This window comes from Bombyx mandarina, chromosome 12, assembly GCF_030267445.1.
Source record: "Bombyx mandarina strain Sakado chromosome 12, ASM3026744v2".
Classification (NCBI taxonomy): Eukaryota; Metazoa; Arthropoda; class Insecta; order Lepidoptera; family Bombycidae; genus Bombyx; species Bombyx mandarina.
In genome coordinates, this window is record NC_143219.1 from 4,980,166 (window position 1) to 5,000,905 (window position 20,740).

Here is a 20,740-nt window from a genome sequence, read left to right on the forward strand (position 1 = left end):
ATTTCCAGTTGGAAAAATAAAACTACTACGTCTGACTACTTCATATTTCATAAACTTCATATCATATTTTTATTATTTATCAGGGCACGAAAGCACCGTATGTAATTAAGTAAAAATCTTCAAATATGCAGAATGTTCTTGATTCAGATAGTGAAGACGAATTACCGCCTGGCTGGGAAGAAAAGTCTACAGAAGATGGAAATGTTTACTTTGTAAAGTAGGTTTTATGTTTATTTTGTGTTAAATTGTCGTTAATTACTATAAAATGTAAACTAGCACGTAATTTTTTTTCTGATAGTACTTATACAAAAAAGACCCAGTGGACCCATCCTCACACGGGTTGCAAGAAGGTTATTCCAAAAGATTTACCGTTTGGCTGGTCTAAAACAGTGGATGAAACCAGCAAAACAATCTATGTCAATAGAGAAACTGGTAATAAGACGTATGTAGACCCAAGACTTGCTTTTGCAAAAGAAGAGAAGAAGCATGTGCACGACTTTAGACAAAGGTTCGATGGGTCATCTACAGCATACCAGGTAATGTACCAAAAAAATGTATCTAATAACAATAATTTTCGAAAAAAAAAATTCATCCTCTTAAAGTCGTGACCCTCATGTCATCTTTGTAGGTTCTCCATGGTGTTGATTTGTCTGGTAAGTATGCCTTGATAACTGGTTCTAATACAGGTATAGGCTATGAAACTGCTAAATCATTAGCCAGGCATGGATGTAATATATTATTTGCAAATCGTAATATGGAAGCTACAGATAAAGCTATTAAGGAGATTGTGAAAGAAACAAATGCATCAGAAGAAAATTTAAAATCTATATATTTGGACTTAGCTTCATTAGAGAGTGTCAAGCAATGTGCTCAAGCGGTCGAAACAGTTTTCTCTGAGTAAGTAAAAAATATAAATAAATTTGTTTTCTAACTTTCTGCCTTACTTATTGAAGACTAACTGACCTGGCAGACTTCGTATTGCTTCGATCGATAAATAAAAGACCTAAGCTTTTGTATAAAATAAACATAAAACAAACAAAAGGAATCCGTCCGACGGGGGACACATCAAAGGAAAAACAGAATTGTTATTTTTATTAAATACCGAACATTTTCATATTTATCTACCATTTAAACCTTCTCTGGACTTCCACAAATAATTCAAGACCAAAATTAGCCAAATTGGTCAAGCCTTTCTCGAGTTTTAGCAAGACTAACGAACATTAATTCATTTTTATATATATGTATATAGATTAGAAGAAATAAAAAATGTAAGGTTGGATACACTTTTACGCAAATAATTTGTAGAATAATCACAGAAAGTGGTTGATTCACAAAATGCTCGAAATTCAACCATAATCACTATGATTTAGATTCATTTTATGTATTTACATAATATGTTTTTTTTTATTGTAACATAATTACCAATGGCTTCGATTGTAGAACTAATAATTTTTCAACAATCTTTTTCACAATTTACAGCCATTTAGACATGTTAATACTGAATGCGGGTGTATTTGGCCTGCCATACACAGAGACTCAAGATAAACTAGAGACTACTTTTCAAGTTAATCACCTAAGCCACATGTATTTTGCACTGCTACTTGAGCGACTGTTGAAACGAGGTTCCAGAGTAGTATTTGTGTCATCAGAATCACATAGGTAAATTTAAGAAATGAATCTTGACAAAATAATTGTTCAACATTTAAGTTATGTATGTTTAATATTGGTGTATTGCATTTAATTTGAAAAAATAATATTGTGGTTGTGAAATCTGCATCATATTATATTGACTGCAGTTTGATGTACAAAAGGAATCATTTCAGAAAGAAAATATACATAGGTTGTTACTATGTTTTTATGCTTGATGAAGGAACAAATACAAACTTCTAGCAAAAGTATTATGTCTGTTTTCTAACTGTTACAGTTCCATATTAGTTGCATAGGACTTTAATTTACTTTAAATTTTCAACATTACAAGTCCAAACCAATTTTTTTTATCGTAAAACCCATCTTATGAAAAATTCAGTTTGAAAATTGAAACAAAAATGGATTATTGTCTTTCATTATATTGAGATTTTTAAGTTGTATTTTTTATTAATATAATTATTTTCAGGTTTGCCAATTTAACAAATATTTTTACTAATCAAAATCTTGCAATGACAAAAGATCAATACTCTGCTATGATGGCATATAATAATTCAAAATTATACAATGTCATAACAGCAAAGGTAAATTTTATTATGATTATAAATAATAATACTCAACTAATTTACGGACAAATTTTTATATTTACATTTAATTTAAGCTTCATACATTTTCAGTTTTAAGTAACAATACCAGCTTTTACCTAACACTAAATAACAATTTACAACCTTTTAAGCCAAAGTAAACCTACAAATGATTAATCAAATAAATATTTTTAATAAGTTCTAGAAAACCATTTACCACATGGGTTCAGTTATTATCTAGTTTTAGCTGTGCATTAGTAGCTTAAATTGCTTTAGAGGTTTAAAATGTGTAGACTACCAGTGATTAAGCAAACATAAATTACTTCATTCAAATTGTAGTGTTTATCGACTCAGATTATTATTTTATACTAACTGTAGAATTAAACAAATAGATATGTATGTACAATAATAAAAGCCCAGTCATCGTTCTTGTCGAACCCGTCGCTTGCGACGAAGGGCTCGACGAGTAAATTAACCCTCAGACACAGCCCACTGAGTTTCTCGCCAGATCTTCTCAGTGGGTAACGTTTCCGATCTGGTGGTAGATTCTGCAAAGCACGGCTCTTACTAGGGTTCGTGTTAGCAACGTCATCAGGTTGAGCCCCGTGAGTTCACTTACTAGTTAAGGCGACGCTGATATAGCCTCTCAAGGCTATCAGCTTAGGTAGGAAAATAATAAAAAATAATAATAAAAGATACCATGAAATTCATACACTAAAATTTTCTAATATATAAATTTTATAAATTTGCAGATGTTAAGCGAAAAATGGAAGACAAAAGGTATATGCGTGAATTCTCTGCATCCAGGTAATATGGTATCTACAAACTTGAGCAAATCGTGGTGGCTGTATAGATTGGCATTCTTTTTAGTAAGGCCCTTCACTAAATCTTTGGTGAGTAATTTATTTATCTTTTCTTTTTTCAATGGTACTCGAGGAAAGGGCATGGTAGACATTGCTATGGGCACAACAAAACCTATTGATATTCAAGCCACTATTCCGCTTGAGATACATGTCTCAACCTCAAGGTAGAAGTTTGAGTTCTGATAGAATAATGACTGCACTATACTGCAGAAAAGTTGAAAGATTCTTGGTTGTCATACTAAAAAAAATTACACTTACATGTATGGGCAATTGTAAAATAGTTGTGCCAGTACAGGCATTAATGCATATAGAATTGATATATTTATGTGCATTTAAATATATAAGTTAAGGAGATGCATATTGGGTATGTAAAAAAATGCACATATTATTTGGTTTTGGAACGTTGAGACATACAGCCGTTGTTACTTCAGAGAACATTTATGCCAGAGTACTGTATGGCAGGGATGTCCAACTTGATTAGAACCAAGATCAACTGTTTACTGACGAAACACTACGATCTGCCAATGACATTTCTTGAAATTTAATGAACAAACCCGCAAAATTATAATTTGCGTAATTACTGGTGGTAGGACTTCTTGTGAGTCCGCGCGGGTAGGTACCACCGCCCCGCCTATTTCTGCCGTGAAGCACTAATGCGTTTCGGTTTGAAGGGTGGGGCAGCCGTTGTAACTATACTGAGACCTCAGAACTTATATCTCAAGATGGGTGGCGCATTTACGTTGTAGATGTCTATGGGCTCCAGTAACCACTTAACATCAGGTGGGCTGTGAGCTCGTCCATCCATCTTAGCAATAAAAAAAAAGGAACAATGTAATTCAGTGTACAAATAAGTAGTTTTTTTTTTTTTATAAATAGTTTAACATAAAGCTGAGATAATATAATAAAAGAGAACTATTGTCTGGAAGAGAGGATAAATAATTTGACGTAATGGTCATTTACAAATGATACAAGAAGAAGATGATGCGTGCAGCATTTATATTTTTTTTGGCTTCTAACGATCTACTGAAGTAATAGCCACGATCGACCGGTCGATCGCGATCTACCGTTTGGCCACCCCTGCTGTAGGGGGGGAATGATACCCCGCCCCTTTTTTCCCTACCTATGCTGATAGCCTTCAGAGGCTATTTCAGCTTCTCCTTGACGTGTAGGTGAGCTGACGGGGCTCAAACCGGATTGTTGCTAACACTAGCCCGGTTCGGAAACGTGACCCACTGAGAAGACCCGGCGAAAAACTCAGTGGGCTGTGTCTATGGGTTAACCCCGCCCCGCTTAGCTTTCTAGGCAGTTATAGTAATAACGCTTATACGTTAGTTAGTGGTTAACGTGTAGCGATCCACTGCGGTCGCTGACGCGAATAAACATATGTTTTACTAGCGACCCGCCCGGCCCTCGCTTCGCTTCGGAAACATTAAAACACACATGAAACAAAAAAAAAAGTAGCCTATGTTCATCAGGGACAATGTCGGCTTCTAATGGAAAAACAATTTTTCAAATCGGTCCAGTAGTTTCGGAGCCTATTCGAAACAAACAAACAAACAAATCTTTCCTCTTTATAATATTAGTATAGATTGACCACTCCGCTGTGGTTTCCCGAGGACAATTCACACAACAATAAATAACCTCACTAAAAATTTGACAGTACCATATATGTATTTAAAATCATTTTTTTATTGCTTAGATGGGTAGACGAGCTCTCAGCCCACCTGGTGTTAAGTGGTTACTGGAGCCCATAGACATCCACAACGTAAATGCGCCACCCACCTTGAGATATAAGTTCCAAGGTCTCAAGTATAGTTACAACGGCTGCCTTACCCTTCAAACCGAAACGCATTACTGCTTCACGGCAGATATAGGTAGGGTGGTGGTACCTACCCGCGCGGACTCACAAGAGGTCCTAGCATCAGTAACAAGAGTTCACGCATTGGGCACAATACGCCCTGCCGTAAACAATTATAATATTTGTCTAGCAACAAGCAGCAGCGACGACTGTCTACGCAGCGACCGCCTCAGAGCTCGAAGGCGTCACCGGATTGTACTTCAACAACTGTTTCTATTGCGAAGAGTCTGCGCTGGCAAGGGACAAAGAAATAGCACAAGCCGTCTACGACATGTCGCTTAGGCTGATCGAAGATATCTCGAAGACATGATCACGGATAATTTGTGAAATATTGTCGTACGTTATTAATAAAGTGAAATCGGGCTTAGTCGTGATACGATTAATGTATGGAATTATTTTTTATAAGGCGAAAGGGATTGACGTCACTTCACATCGTACATTGATGTATCGTAAACTCAAATGAGAAAAAGGGGCAATAAATGTAAAAATATGTTTTTATTTTTTATTTACTTAGATCCCCCGTGCAAACTCAGCAAAAAAAGGTATGTAAAGCTATAAATACAGCCGTCAAATAATTAAAGCAAATTCCGTAAAATGAAGTGTATGTAATACGCATGTATCAAAATTAAGTACTTTTTCATAATCTTGTTATTTTTGAGGTTTTCGGTTTATGTTCCTCTCTTGATTTTGGCAACAAGAGCGTAAGACCGCCGCATACTGTAATGAGAAAAAAAAATATGTTAAAAAGGTCAAAGATTGTTCCAATTGGTGCATAATATAGACTTGTAATTGTCTAATTTTTTCTCTCGACTACATGACTATAACAGCAAAGTAAAGAAATTTAATAGTAATTCCCAAGTTTTAATTGAAAAATTTAGCATTATCTTTGTGTACGATGTGCTTATGAAAACCCATTCTTTCTTTCTTTTTCACCATCGTTCCGGATCGTGACTCTGCTGTAGTTTTCTCACTGTTTTTCCCCCCCTATTCCTTACTCTTTTCCTGGTAGAGAGCTTCGTTGATCTCCGCTGAGAGTAACCTGGTCAGACCTCCGCTTTGAGTTTCGGCCTCTGGACGTTTTGTCGGTAAAGAAGAGCCTTTCATTAACAATGTTACGTCTCGCAAAATTGATGCATTTGCTTGGAACGCTGTCTAGGGAATTCTCATCACTCAGAGTCAACACATTTCAAAAGGGTCTATTCGATACTTGCTAGTGTTTCTCCGGTTTCAGACATCTAAGCCATAAAGCAAGACAGGAAAAATTATCGTTCAAATTTCGTGTGCGTCTTTTACGTCTTTTTGTGTTGCCGTTTTTCACACCATATTCTACTGGGTTATGGCTCTTAGAACCCATAGACACTGTTATCATCTCCCGAACACTGTCTATTAGATGGTGGGGCTTATTATATACGCACAAGTAGGTTCCACGATTCTACCAAATTCATGTGCCGGTTTGACGGCTTAGATTGCCTTTATACGAAATAAATGAGCATTTATATTGTGTTTTCGGGCTCGAGAAATGAGAAAATTTCTCACCTAAGAGTAATCCGCCGAATAGATAAAAAGTTGCTTCGCAGGCGGCTCGCAGTAATATTCCGGCCACGTTGGTTCCTACGACAGAACCTGTTCGTCCCAACATCATTGATAAACTTACTGCCATTCCTCTGCAAAGATTACAAACTATGTAAACATTTTAATGTTGAAAATTATTGAATTTTGTGGATACACCACATGTTAGGACTGAGAACAAAGCTTTTTCTTCCTTAAATAGAAACTATATTTCCAGAAAGAGATTTCTCGTAAGGTAGGTCCATCATCTCGTTTTTACCATCGCACCGCCCACCGCCGGAGTAGAGTTCATCCATACTACTTGGAGCCACTGCGGTCATCAAATTCAAATTCAAATTCAAATTCAAATTCAAAATCATTTATTTCAACTTAGATGTCAGTATGACACACTTGTCACTTGAAGTCGTCGTGGCCTAAAGGATAAGACGTCCGGTGCATTCGTATCGAGCGATGCACCGGTGTTCGAATCCCGCTGGCGGGTACCAATTTTTCTAATGAAATACGTACTCAGCAAATGTTCACGATTGACTTCCACGGTGAAGGAATAACATCGTGTAATAAAAATCAAACCCGCAAAATTATAATTTGCGTAATTACTGGTGGTAGGACCTCTTGTGAGTCCGCACGGGTAGGTATCACCGCCCCGCCTATTTCTGCCGTGAAGCAGTAATGCGTTTCGGTTTGAAGGGTGGGGCAGCCGTTGTGACTATACTGAGACCTAAGAACTATATCTCAAGGTGTGTGGCGCATTTTCGTTGTAGGTGTCTATGGGCTCCAGTAACCACTTAACACCAGGTGGGCTGTGAGCTCGTCCACACATTTAAGCAATAAAAAAAAAATAAAAAAAAACTTGTTGAATGTCAAAATACAAATAACAATGTTAACTACCACCGGTTCCAAAAAAAGCCACAGTCCTGAGAAGAACCGGCGAATCAAACTCAGCGGGCTTTTTTTTTTTTTGTTTTTTCTCAAATATTTTCTTTTTTTTAAATAAATAGAAATATTCACAATAAAAGAAAAAACAAGTCTAAAAAAATAATAATAATAATGAAAAATGAAAAGGCCAGGAGCGAGCGCCTCATTCCCACGTAGTGCCATCTAGTAAATAATCCTTAACTTTATAATATGCCTTGTTGCACAAACGTTCCTTAACAGTTTTCTTAAATCTATGAACAGGTAGTAGTTGAACGTTTAGTGGGATCTTGTTGAAAAGCTGTACACCCAGCCCCCTAAAAGAGTTGCTTATTTTCTTAATTCGAGCCGCCGGCAACGCAAGCCTATGTTTGTTCCTAGTGTTCACATTGTGCAAATCGCAGACTCTGGGGAATTCTTCAATGTTTTTACGCACGTACAATAAATTTTCAAAAATGTATTGGGACGCTAAAGTTAGAATTTTGATTTCCTTAAACTTGTCCCTCAAGGATTCCCTCGGGTGCATATTATAAATAGCACGAATAGCCCTCTTCTGCAGGATGAAAATCGTTTCGACATCGGCAGCATTGCCCCATAGCAAAATGCCATAGGACATAACACTATGAAAATAACTAAAATAAACCAGGCGTGCCGTATCTTCATTAATATACATTCGTATTTTTTTTACCGCAAACGCATCCACAGTGCGTTTCCAGAGGTCTTTTTGCCACATACCATCCGGCTATGGAATGAGCTCTCCACGGTGTTTCTCGAGCGCTATGACACGTCCTTCTTCAAATGAGGCTTGTGGAGAGTATTAAGCGGCAGGCAGCGGTTTGGCTCTGCCCCGGGCATTACTGAAGTCCATGGGCGACGGTAACCACTCACCATCAGGTGGGCCGTATGCTCGTCTGCCCTACAAGGATAATAAAATAAAAATGTGTTTTTCAAATAAGTTTCAACAAGTCTCCCTGGTCTTAGGAAGGGGCTCTTTAACAAAAAAAAAGAAAACCGATTTCAAGAAAATAAAATGAGAATTTATACGAAGTCCATTAAATAGGAATTTAAATTCTATGCACCAACGATTTATAGGTACATTAAAAGAGAGAGAAAGAAGTTGTATTTATTTGAAGATATCTGATTTCGTGAGTTTTCTATAATAATAAAATTAGCCGATGATTTAAGCCAAAAAGGCATACGAAAGATTTTTTTTAATTAATTTTATAACAGTAGCTTAGTAGAACTCAAGTTCTTAAGATTTTATGACTACGTATTGGATTAAGGAATTAGGAAGGTATGATAAAAACCCAAATCCATGTGCTTCGTCGCGTTCATTCGGAATAATTCTATATTGGTCTTATCATATACTCCGGGTGTCCTAGAGCGATGCAATCAGGTGTCACACTCAGGATTGTTCCCATCGAAGGTGTCGAAACACGTAAAAATATGATGAGCGTGCTCATCAAAGATAAGTCGAAAATAATCGTACTAATAAAAAAAAGTTTGAACATATTGCTTAAAACTTTTCATTATTCGTGTTTGGTTAAAATAATAAGTTTCATTTAAAAAAGCCGTCTATAAATACAGCTGATGAATAAAATTAAAACAAATATGTAATTAGCTCATTACGAAGACAGTTCAACCCGCTTAAATTCCAGATTTGACAGATTGTAGTCTATTTTATTCAATTTTTATTTCATGGAGTCAGTGATGTCAGTTCAGTAATGTCAATATGATAAGGCGGATTTGACCGCCTTATCATATTACCATAATAGCAAAACTTGCTTTACGGCAAATAATTATTGGACTATAGTCGGATTTTTTATTAGACGAAGTCAACTGACGTTTACTGTGTTGTCAGTTTTTGATGAAATAAAAATAGTGTTGTGACAAAGCGAACGATTGAAAAAACTCCTGAATTAATGAAATTGCCTCGATTGTCTAGTGAATAGTCGCTGTGCCGAATTGCCGATATCGGGTACGGGGTTCGAATTTTAGGCGTGCTTTGTACATACCAACGACTTTTCGACGAAATATTATGTTCCTATAGTATCTACCTGTACCGAATATCGAGTGTTTTAAACATTAAGAAAACATTGCGAGGAAGCTTGTAAGACTGTCCTATTTCCAATACATCATATAGTTGAAACTATAGATGTATAAAATAGAATAATTATAGGTAGGTAATGAAAATAAAAAAAAACTGTTTGTAGTTACATACTACTAGTAACATATATTGGAGCACTTTAATACAATTTTATTGTAATATATAAATTATATTCTTTTATAATTTGAAATTAATGATTAACTCTTCACACTCATTGTTCATTCATGTGATTGAACAAGAACTGAACGCATCACTATTACTTTAAATATAGCAACATTATTTCACAAAGTGACATTAGCTACTGTCAGCTGGCTTCGTCTAATTAAAAATCCGACTATACTACCTAAATTCCAAAAACTTACGTTTGAACATGTGATAAACCTATTTATGAAATATTTCTTCATATATATAAATATGAGTTATATTTATAAATATTAATGGATTTATTGATAAACTATCAAGCAAATCCTTTTTTTTTTTGTATGAATAACATTTTAAAGAATAATAAAATTATCAAAAGAAAAAATCGGGTAAACCTATTTTAAAATATTCATAATTGCTGATAAGTACTATTGATATGTTATGACACTGCAAAAAATGTTAAAACACATTAGATGCTATGTTTTTATTATGACCTGATAAACCAGCTAAATGTTTACGAAACAGATAAGATAAATTTATTTTGTATAATATGTATAATGTGATATATAATTATAACTGCACAAGATACCCATTCAAAAGATAGTGAATTAATGAGATAAATCGTGAACCGGTTAGCTGACATGGATGGAAATGAACAAGCTTAGGAAATTATTCATTTTTATTTCCGTAGATGTGCAAACGAGTTCTTGGCTACAAGACATTATGATTGTTTGTTAAAAAAGGTGTGGTAATATGTAGGTACTGAAATAAACACAGAAATAAAGATAATATATTTATAACTATGTATATAACAAAATATATTTACTCACGAGTCGTTAGTATATTCGTCCGGTGCATTCGTATTTAGCGATGCACCGGTATTCGAATCCCAGGCGAGTACCAATTTTTCTAATGAAATACGTACTGAACAAATGTTCACGATTGACTTCCACGGTGAAGGAATAACATCGTGTAATAAAAATCAAACCCGCAAAATTATAATTTGCATAATTACTGGTGGTAGGACCTCTTGTGAGTCCGTGCGGGTAGGTACCACCACCCGGTCTATATCTGCTGTGAAGCAGTAACACGTTTCGGTTTGAAGGGCGGGGCAGCCGCTGTACTCATAAAAGTGAGACCTTACAACTCATGTCTCAAAGTGGGTGGCGGCATTTATGTTGTAGATGTCTATGGGCTCTAGTAACCACTTAACACCAGGTGGGCTGTGAGCTCGTCCACCCATCTAAGCAATAAAAATAAAATGTTTCAGGTTAAAAGTGATGTAAAACGGTTTACCAGCAAGTGGGACATATAATATTATTATGAAAAATATTCATTAACGCACCTCAATTGTGTCGGAAATATCTCAACAGCGTAGGCATTCACTGGTCCAATGCCCAACCCCATGATCGGCACAGATGATAACAAAACCGCAAACAGCATGTCTTCGGTGATGTAATTAATCAGTATGCAAAAAACGCCAATTAAACAGAAAATAATAATTAGCAAGTTCTTCTTTCCGATGAATTTGACAGTACTGCTCACGGCTACGGCAATTATAGCGCAGCTGACGCTTGCTATCGAATTGATTATGTACGTGATTGAGTCAATAGTGTCGATACATACTGCATCTTGGCTTACTGTCTGTAAAAATTGAGAGATAATTAAAATTAGTTACTAAGAACTATTTGTAGAATAGGATAGTTTAAGTATCTTAAATACAAACAACAATAGTACAGTAGTAGTGTCAACAAAAGAACTTAAATAAGGTGTAGAATGAAAAAAAAATCGATGCTTACGAACCTCATTAAATCTTTGACCGATTACTTGGCATGCAGTTAACCCTGACTGGCTTCCAGTTAATACTCTGTTTAGAAGGTCTGGTACCCACATATAGAGTCCATTTAATCTAAAAATAGGGCAACATTATTGAAATACGAAGCAAAAAACAAAATGATAAAATGGTGGAAATTAGCACTGCTGCGTATTTCTTGACTTAAGATTAATAAAAATTTGATGACCATAATATCAACTATTTCAATGATGTTAATACACATTTGACCATTTTGTAGTGTAAGATTTTTTTTATTGCTTGAATTAATATAAGTAGGTAGTAATAGTCAAGTTCTATAGTTTCAGTTACAACTGACGCTCTAACATAGTTGAAAACAATTGTTAATTCCTCTAGCGGTAGGTAATTGAAACTTGCGATTTCATTTCATAAGGTAAGTATAGTAATCGGCAAACTTCGTGAGCAAATGACCTTGACTGCGCAGAACCGAATTTTAGATCACTTTGGTGGTGAGGGTGAGGCGCGACGGCAGGGGAAATCGTATCGAGCGCGTTATTGGTAGATCAGTCGAACCCTGCGTCCCGCACTGCGCCCTCATTCCGCTTGCTCCCAAAAGTACGCTTGCGTACAGTGGAAAGTCTATCGTTATTAATCGTTAAGTTATTTGTTATAATTGCTTGTGGACTTTGTTGCCATTGCTATTTGTTGAGTGTTTGTTGATTTTTTATAAAACATACACTATGCCGTGACAAACTGGTGTAGTACTTAAAAGAAAGGGTAGAAAATTTGTGTACGACGTATATTGCTTCTTTATAAAACATGGGAAGAATGATATGGAAAAATTAAAACAGACTTCGGAAGCAACAAAAACATCAGTGAGTACTGTTAGGTGCATTATTAACGAAGCTAAAGGCTCTGGCTTGCTCGCCGTGTTTCGGACTCCGGGTAAGAAAAGATCAGGGAAGAAGAAAGTTACCGGAATGGATAGTTTCGTTCAATCTGTAATAAAAAGATGTAATCATAATAACTACATAACAAGCAGCGAAACTCCGTACCGTAGAAAGGCTTCGAAAAATTTAAAGAAGATATAAATTTTATTGGCTCGGAATTAAGCTTACGACGGATTATGAAAGAGCTAGGCTTCAGATGGAAAAAAGAACAGAAAATAATCGGAAGCTGGTAAATGAAAAAAGTAACATTCGATTACTACGAATCGAATATCTTCAAAAAATAATTAATTATAGACAAAAAAGAAGACCGAATCGACAGAGTTGTAAACTACGCCGATGAGCCCTATGTCGACTCATCACGATGATAGCGACTCGGGTGATGAAAACAGTGATGATGATGATGGTCAAGATTATGATAACGAAAAAAAAATTACAAATACCAGCTTCGCTTCAACTGAACCAAGACCTGGCAACAGCTCTAGTTTTGACTTAATAGAAGGAATATCTATTTTACCCCAAGATTAAATTATTACAATTATTAACCTATATGTTTTGTTGATGTTCTAATAAATATATAAATAAATACATATGTTGATTTTAATAATTTAATAGCATTATGACGCAGAGTAAGTAATGTTTTTGCACGTGAGTGTACCATGCGCAAACTTACCCCCACTACGTCGACAAATGCTCAAGAAGTTTGCCGGTTATTATAGTTTAATTCGCTTTGTCAACTTGACACCAGGTCAGTCAAGAGTTCGTCTACGCATCTAGTGTATTTATTATATAAATAAAATTAATTGTATTGTATAGTGACAGTGGCATCCTTCATATTGGAACGCATGATTCTTTCTCCACAGAAATATGCAGGGTAGCTCCCCTCCCAAGGGAGTTGGTGTCCTCTTTTCGGGCATATCTGTAAGTGGCAGATAACAAGAGCCTCTGAGCCCAAAGGTATCACCCGGTCTCTCTCGTCCTTATCAAGGCTGGGCGGATGCGGGCCAAAACCAGCACGAGGTGGGGTGGGAGGATTGTTCTCTCCACATTTTTGATTTGATGAGTGCTGCTGTAGAGTGATATCTGCACCGTGTCGTCCGGAGAGAACTTACGGCGCAATGCCATTACTGCGAAGACCGTTACGACGAAGACACCGTAGAGCACACGCTCGCACGCTGCTCCTCCCAGACGGCGTCGCCCTCGTCGCTGTCATAGGATGACCTGCAGTTGCTGACCTTCGTGGCTAGGATGCTCGACAGCGACGCGTTCTGGAAGGCGATGTTCAGTTTTTGCGAGTCCGCAGAAGAAGAAGCGACCGGTTGGTGGTGTATTGTGTCCCGACCCGGCAGGCTGGTTCCGACACAATGGGCTATCCCGGGACAACGTTTGGGCGGCCTGACGGGCCGCCGTACCGTAACAGCTGACGTCTGTGTCTTCGTTTCGCCTCGAAGGCTCCGTCAGCGTCCTAGGGGTGAGCCGAGCGTCTCTAACCTCGGCGAGAATCGGACGCTTGGGCGAGTGTAGGGTAGTCGTTAAGTCATTAGAGCCCTAAATACCATCCTTGTGCCCATGTTCCGCTCTCAACGTTTACGGACCATCCAGTCCCACATACTTCTTCGTAGGACATCGTAGGAGGTTCGGCCTCTCCAGAAGAAATAAATAAATGGTATCCTACGTGTGCGAACTCACTATAGCACTACAATAAAATCAACCTGTTATAAACTCGTTTTAAATATACAAGATAAACAAATATTATGTCTTATCATTGAATACGTCATATTGTGCATTGTTGTTTGCATGGTTGTTTATAAGTAGGTACACATAATTATTCTACTTACACTGAAAAAATGCCAAACAATAGAAATCCATTTAAAAACAACCATTTCAAATATGGTGGTTTTAGCAACGGCATTGTCTGCACTTGGAGGGATTTCAAGAAGCTTATCTTTTCACGTTCGCCATCTACAACCTGAAGTTGTTTAACCTGTAAAAATAATATACTAGGCTTAGCTTTAAAAAAATAGGCATACTCAACGTCCATAGATACAAAATTGTTATATTTGCACTATGCTCCTGACACAAGTATAAATATTTATCAATTCGTTTAAAATATTTTGACTTATAATATGGACGATCATCAAATCAGAAATCTGCAAGAGCTGAAATAGGAATCCCTTGTAAGTAGCAGTAACCGATAGGTCTTTGGAAGTAATCGGTATAGATTTATTCAATTTGGTAACAATTGTGCCAGTTAAAGCATACTGGTACCAGTTAAGTGATTTTGGAACGATGTTATTCCGTGAATCAATTAGATGTTGTTCGTTAGCACGTATTATTAATTAATATACCTTAATTTAGAAAAAAATATGGTACCTGCTAGAGAATTTGAATGAAACCCAATGACAAATATTATAATGACATACCAAATGGGTCATTAAATTTTCTATAAACTAAAGAAAGGGTATTAAAAGTTGATGTTTTGTGAAACTTACAGGAAAATCTTCTGGTGATTTGTTTTTGTTATTTGCGTACATTGTTTGTAATATTTTAAGTGCTTCTTCATTTTGTCCCTGAGAAACTAAGTATTTGGGACTTTCCGGGCCGAAAGATAAAAGAAAAGCGGCCAAAATGAAAAATAGTGAATAAACTATGACCAAGAGACGCCACGATCGAAAGTAGTATGCCCCGAAGTCTATTCTGAAGTCTAGGGGTAAGATCAACCAACCTAAAACTGAAAGCAAGAAATTTTCTATTATTTTCATCGTTATCATTTTTTGTGACAAAACATGAAGTTTGTTTACAGGATTCTAGGAGGATGATAGACTTAAGTACAGTCACATTTTTTTATTTTAAAGGTACTCGGATAGTATTATTTTAAAGTAATGTGGTTTAGGCCTAAAATATCACCACTTCATCTTTTCTATTAGGTATCGTAAAAGGCGATCAGTGAGAATGGACAGTAGCGGTCTCGGTAGTTTTATTGCATAGAGTGGGACCAGTTCACGGCCCATCTGGTGTTCATTGTTTACCCACTTTGAGACATGAGATTTAAGTCTCAGTTGTGTAATATAATGGTTGCCCCGTCCTTCAATCCGAAACGCATCACTGCTTTTCCGAAGAAACAGGCAGATTGGTGATATGTACCCTCCCACCATTCCTCCCACCCTCCCATCATCACTACTGTTTAGTATTAGATCATTATGATATATCAAATATATATTGTAAATCTGCAAGATTTTGGCGTTACCAAAAACGATTACCTAAGTTCTCAAAATAAAAAATCGGACTCACGAGGAACTAAAGCTGATCCTGTTATTTGCAAAGCGTTTGTTATCGAAAGCATGATATCCCTATGCCTTCGCGGGAGAATCTCACCAATATACGAATAGGGAGCCGCAGCTGGACACGCTAAACTGGAATTATGGGTCACTATTAGTTCACAAAATGTAAAGTACCTAGTACCTAGTCGTTCGTTGATGAATAATAATAGTGCATAAAATTAAGGATGAGACTTTATCGTTATTTTCGGTCGTGCAAGCCTGGATTTTGGCTGCTGGGGATCGATTATAGGCGAAAATGAAAATCGTCGAAACTATCTTTGAATCTCTAATTCGCCAAGTAGAGAATGCTATTAGTAATTTTACATTAATTTAAGACACTTAAGCCAAATGTTTATGGGAATAAATATTATACTAATATATAGCAAGCCTAAAGTACATTATTTTATTATTTACCAACAAATTATGAAAATTCTCACCATAGTGAAGTAATAAATTTGCATATAGTAAAACTTATTAGTTCCGGCATAAAGCCTGATATTACACCAAAACCTCCTGCCGCCAATGAACCATATATGATAACACGTTTCCGACCTTTCGTGTCTACTAAAAAACCCCAAGGGAATGACGCTACAACAATACCTGAAAACAAAAAAAACACTATTAATGTTTTACAATGAACTACTAGGCTGTAGGCTAGGTAGTGAGGCTACTAGCGAATAGGTAGTGTAAAAATATGTCTATTAAGTGTTGATCAATATTAACGACTACTTTTGATAGATTGCAATTGTTGTCAATCATTGTCAATTCGCTTGGTGATCACATTAAGTTCCTATCACCTTTGTCGTGCAGCAATGAAAACAAAGTAGGTATGAGTAAATTTTAAAGGCGTAATATAGCCGTTTTTCACTTCGCTACCTATATTTTGTGGTATTTTCTAATTGTCTAGCATACTTGAAATCACCGGACTTCCGCCCTCCACTGGGGATGGAGGGCGGGGCATGACGGAGTTGAATCGATTAAAACCTCCTGTCGCTCAACAACCAGCATCCAAACCTCGCATGAGACAGAACTCATGAAAAGGCAAAGGGGGGAAAGTGAAGCGTTTAGTGTCGGTCGGCAGCCTATCCAAAGCCCGCCTAGATGGCGCCGGTTAGAATGGTCTATCCCACGGAATACCCCGCTGTGTCAGAACCAGCGTGGTTTGAGGATAGCCGGCCTTTCATCACCCGGATGCTCTTGCATAAAACGCGTGCACAGCAGGTTGCACGTCGTCTTCTTAGGCCCCCCGTCTAGCATACTATACATAGTTTTATTATTGCAAACTAAACAATTTACGATTCACGGTTGACACTCCGTTAGACATTCTAAAGAATTGAAACAGTTCTATTATATTTGTTATAGGGTAGGTATATACTACGAATATTAGGTATATAAGACGAAATGGATAGAGAAAAACACCCATTCTTTTTTTATCGTAAAGCCGTCATTAGTATATATGCCAGGAATAGGTAAAGATCATAATGTTTTTATTCGCATGTTCAAAATCAAGGACAGCATAATAAAAAATGTCGATCGCATTTGAATCACTTGAGATCACTGTTCAACGACAAAAAATAATGACTTTGATACTAAGTATTACAATATTTCTGAGTAATTCATTTTGTGTTAGGTATTTATGATTTAATTTAGAGGTCGAAGATTGCGTTTTAATAAAGATTCTCAGCAGTTTTCCTAAAAGTACTGAATGAAATCTGCTAATAATTTGCTTCAGTTAGCTGTGCACGTTATTCATTTTTTTTCATTTTACGAAAGAAATAATGTGAGAAAATGCAACGCTTTATAAATCCTAAACAATTCATTACTGATGCGCTGAATCAATTACCACTGTGATTTCGATATATGTATGTTTATATTGATTAATAATGGTTTTTATCAACCGATTTTATTTTATTTTGTAGCTTTTGTTGAGCATTAGGCTAAGTTTTTTTTTTTTAAGTTTAGTTGGTTGGACGAGCTCACAGCCCACCTGGTGTTAAGTGGTTACTGGAGCGCATAGACATCTACAACGTAAATGCGTCACCCACCTTGAGATATAAGTTCTAAGGTCTCAGTATAGTTACAACGCCTACCCCACCCTTCAAACCGAAACGCATTACTGCTTCAAGGCAGAAATAGGCGGGGTGGTGGCAGGTACCTACCCGTGCGGACTTACAAGAGGTCCTTCCACCAGTAAGTGATAAGTGATACTATATTGAAAAATCAACTCACCAATATATGGTACAGAAGAAATAAAGCCTCTCTGGGCATCAGTCATGTTCAGATCGCATTTTGCTGAAGGAACAATGAAGGAATATCCAACCGGTTCTATGATTGCAGCGATAAGAAACAGCGCCAACACAAGGCAGTACTTGAAATTATACCAACCTAAACCTGTTTAAAATAAAAAGTTGTTGTTAGAGCAAAGATAAGGTCATTGCTTTTTGATACTCTTATAAATATGCGCGTAAATAAGGAATGTAGGAAATGACCTTTGTTTTAATATTGTAGATAGGATCTAAATGATGCAGCGTTGTATTCTGAAAATAACAGGTTTTTGTTTTTGTTTTGATTACTCAAATTTATAAGTTATTTGTATTCCATTGGTTTAGTTACGCAGATACAAAAGCTTAGAGCGGTACTATGATCATTGACACCCTGATCATTATGTTATCAATAATTGGCTAATGTATTGCAATGCCATCATTTTGTTTCCATTGCAATAATTTAGTAGTAGTAGTATTTAAATGTATCAAAGCGATGAGCACATAGTGTCATTTTTAAAACAATAGTTTTTTTACATTGTGCCTGGATATTGCAAAATTTATGAACAAACCTTTTACATTCATAAATTATATGTAACTACTTTATATTATATAAAATTGTGTAGTCAGAGCCGGATTTAAACTGAATGCCGCTCCTGGGCACCGGAAAAAGATCCGCCCCCATACTGGAATTTTACTTAAACTTACAGTTTATATATTTTATTTTTCAAAATTAAAATATGTAATTTATTGCAGAAACTTTATTAGATTGTTGAGTCTTTATATCGGGCAAGGATTAATAAGACACATATTCAGTTAAGTGACTAAAGTATATTGGGATTACAACCTAACGTGCTATCGACAGCCCGACTATCCCGAGACTGACGTAGCATCACTGCAATGTGATTATAGCTCACACATACATATTGCTATGTTGCATAATAGTTGCTATGGGGGGTATTTGTGGTCCCTAAAAGATGTTTTATATTCCAAAAACATAAATAAATATTTGTTTTTTTTTCTAACAAAAAATTTGCCGCCCTAACAAATTTGCCGCCCTGGGCACTTGCCCCGACTGCCTCTAGTGTAAATCTATCACTGTGTATAGTTGTATCTAACCTTAATACGATACAGAAAAAATTAAAAAAAAATGGGCAGAAAACTTGTTCTGTAAATAGTATAGGAATTTTATTGTTATAGTTTGTAATGAATCGAATTGCCTTTAACAAATGCATTCTAATTTTATCTCATGCTGCTCTCGTTGTACAAAATATGTTCGACATAATAATAAGATTCGTAACAGATTGTAACGTCGAGTCGGTATACTAATACAATACGAGTATGTATGTCATTCTTAATAGATTTAACCATGTGTTAGACATATGTCGTAAAACAATTAAAGATTTTTATTTTTATTTTCACATCAACGCCTTTACAGAATTTACTCGCCGTACTTTTCGTAAATATACTGTGACTATCAACACAGAATTTTCAAAAAGTACAAAGACTTCGGAATTCTTCAATGTTCTTGAGCATTGGACAAGATACCGAGATTAGGTCCCTCCAACAACTCAGCTGGTGACGAAAGCGAATCTCTTCCAATCCCCTCGTCTCGACGCTCCGAACCCCCCACTTCTTCTAAAAACTCATCAAAGAGTGAGTCATCAGGCCCTCATAAGAGGTCCAAACACTTACCAATGGCACCGACCAAGAAGGAGATAACCCCTCCCCGTTCCCCGTCCCCTCCCATGTCCCCCATCCCGGTTGTCTCCAATCAGAGCGTACCCGCCTCATACCGCAAGGCGGGACACCTTGTGCGAACGAGGTGCGTAAACTCGGAACCTACAATTCCCTCTAAAATCCAAACTACCTCTGTTCCTCAATTGATTCGTGTTCCGCAATTGACACGTATCCTGCACTACTACTTGGCGGACCGGCGTAACTCGGGCCAGTGCACGGTCGCAGTCCTTCTTGACATTGAGAAGGCCTTCGACCGTTTGTGGCACGAGGGGTTGGTTCACAAGCTGCAGGATGCGGGCCTACCGCTCGCCCATGTGAGATTGCTTGGGTAGTAGCTGGAAGGTCGATCCTTCTTTGTCGCGGTTGAGAACGCACGGTCCTCGTGCGTTCAATATCGGCGGGGCCATTCGATAGAGGCACCCGTCACGTGCGGACGTGCTCATCGTCCACTCGATCGCCCGGTCTTTGTTCGCCCGGCTTTTGTTAGCCCGGCCATTGTTCGCGCGGCCTGTGTTCGTGATACATCTGCCGACCAAGTGTGTTTCCTGGAAGCTTTTATTTGTTTTGTTTTAGTTATTTTTGTGTTCGTGGAACATTTGCCGACAAAGTGTTTTCCTGCAAGTATTTATTTGTTTTGTTTCTTTTTGTAATTTCTGTTTTGTTGTGCTTTTTCTTTGTCCTGTAGTAATCGCGCCGCATTGCCACCTGTGTTCAATAGAACCGCTCAGGTCCGAGAAGTTGGGGCCTCGCCGCAAGGCGAGTGTTTTCAAGACCCGGGGCCGCCCCACCTGGGTACTCAGCGATCATGGACGCTGTATTCGCGGAATTCCTCCGACTTCGCCACCCACAGCTCGCCTCAGAGTTTCTGGCCTTCAAGGCCAATCACACTGCGAGCCCTCTCGAGGACTCCGCCGCGCTCGCTGCTCCTACGTCGCCTGTACCTGCGTGCAGAGCTTCTGCATTGAGCACCGCAGCCTCTGTCGTGCCTGCCGCTCCCGTGTC

General features: G+C 37.3%; 2 protein-coding genes across 2 annotated transcripts in view; one reads left to right on the forward strand and one right to left on the reverse strand.

Moving 5' to 3' along the window:
- Wwox (WW domain-containing oxidoreductase) lies at positions 1–5,441 on the forward strand. Its single transcript, XM_028174458.2, has 7 exons — positions 1–217; positions 299–536; positions 629–897; positions 1,480–1,659; positions 2,114–2,228; positions 2,981–3,121; positions 5,080–5,441. Exons 1-7 carry the CDS (start codon positions 126–128, stop codon positions 5,257–5,259), a joined length of 1,215 nt encoding a protein of 404 aa, XP_028030259.2. The 5' UTR covers positions 1–125; the 3' UTR covers positions 5,260–5,441.
- LOC114243090 (putative transporter SVOPL) overlaps positions 5,438–20,740 on the reverse strand; it is a 25,534-nt gene continuing 10,231 nt past the window's right edge. The window contains exons 2-10 of the mRNA XM_028174456.2: positions 17,967–18,128; positions 16,175–16,337; positions 15,709–15,830; positions 14,910–15,148; positions 14,256–14,401; positions 11,482–11,587; positions 11,024–11,322; positions 6,486–6,613; positions 5,438–5,666 (exon numbers count right to left, since the gene is read on the reverse strand). Of these exons, the coding sequence (XP_028030257.2) occupies positions 5,587–5,666; positions 6,486–6,613; positions 11,024–11,322; positions 11,482–11,587; positions 14,256–14,401; positions 14,910–15,148; positions 15,709–15,830; positions 16,175–16,337; positions 17,967–18,128 (1,445 nt within the window). The 3' untranslated portion in view covers positions 5,438–5,586. The remainder of the gene's footprint in view (positions 5,667–6,485; positions 6,614–11,023; positions 11,323–11,481; positions 11,588–14,255; positions 14,402–14,909; positions 15,149–15,708; positions 15,831–16,174; positions 16,338–17,966; positions 18,129–20,740) is intronic.

Excerpts from the sequence above, each read along its gene's own strand:
- Wwox (XM_028174458.2), top strand. The coding sequence starts at position 126 with ATGCAGAATGTTCTTGATTCAGATAGTGAAGACGAATTACCGCCTGGC. Across the intron at positions 898-1,479 it reads GTCGAAACAGTTTTCTCTGA|CCATTTAGACATGTTAATAC; the intron begins GTAAGTAAAAAA and ends CACAATTTACAG. Across the intron at positions 3,122-5,079 it reads GGCCCTTCACTAAATCTTTG|CAACAAGCAGCAGCGACGAC; the intron begins GTGAGTAATTTA and ends ATATTTGTCTAG.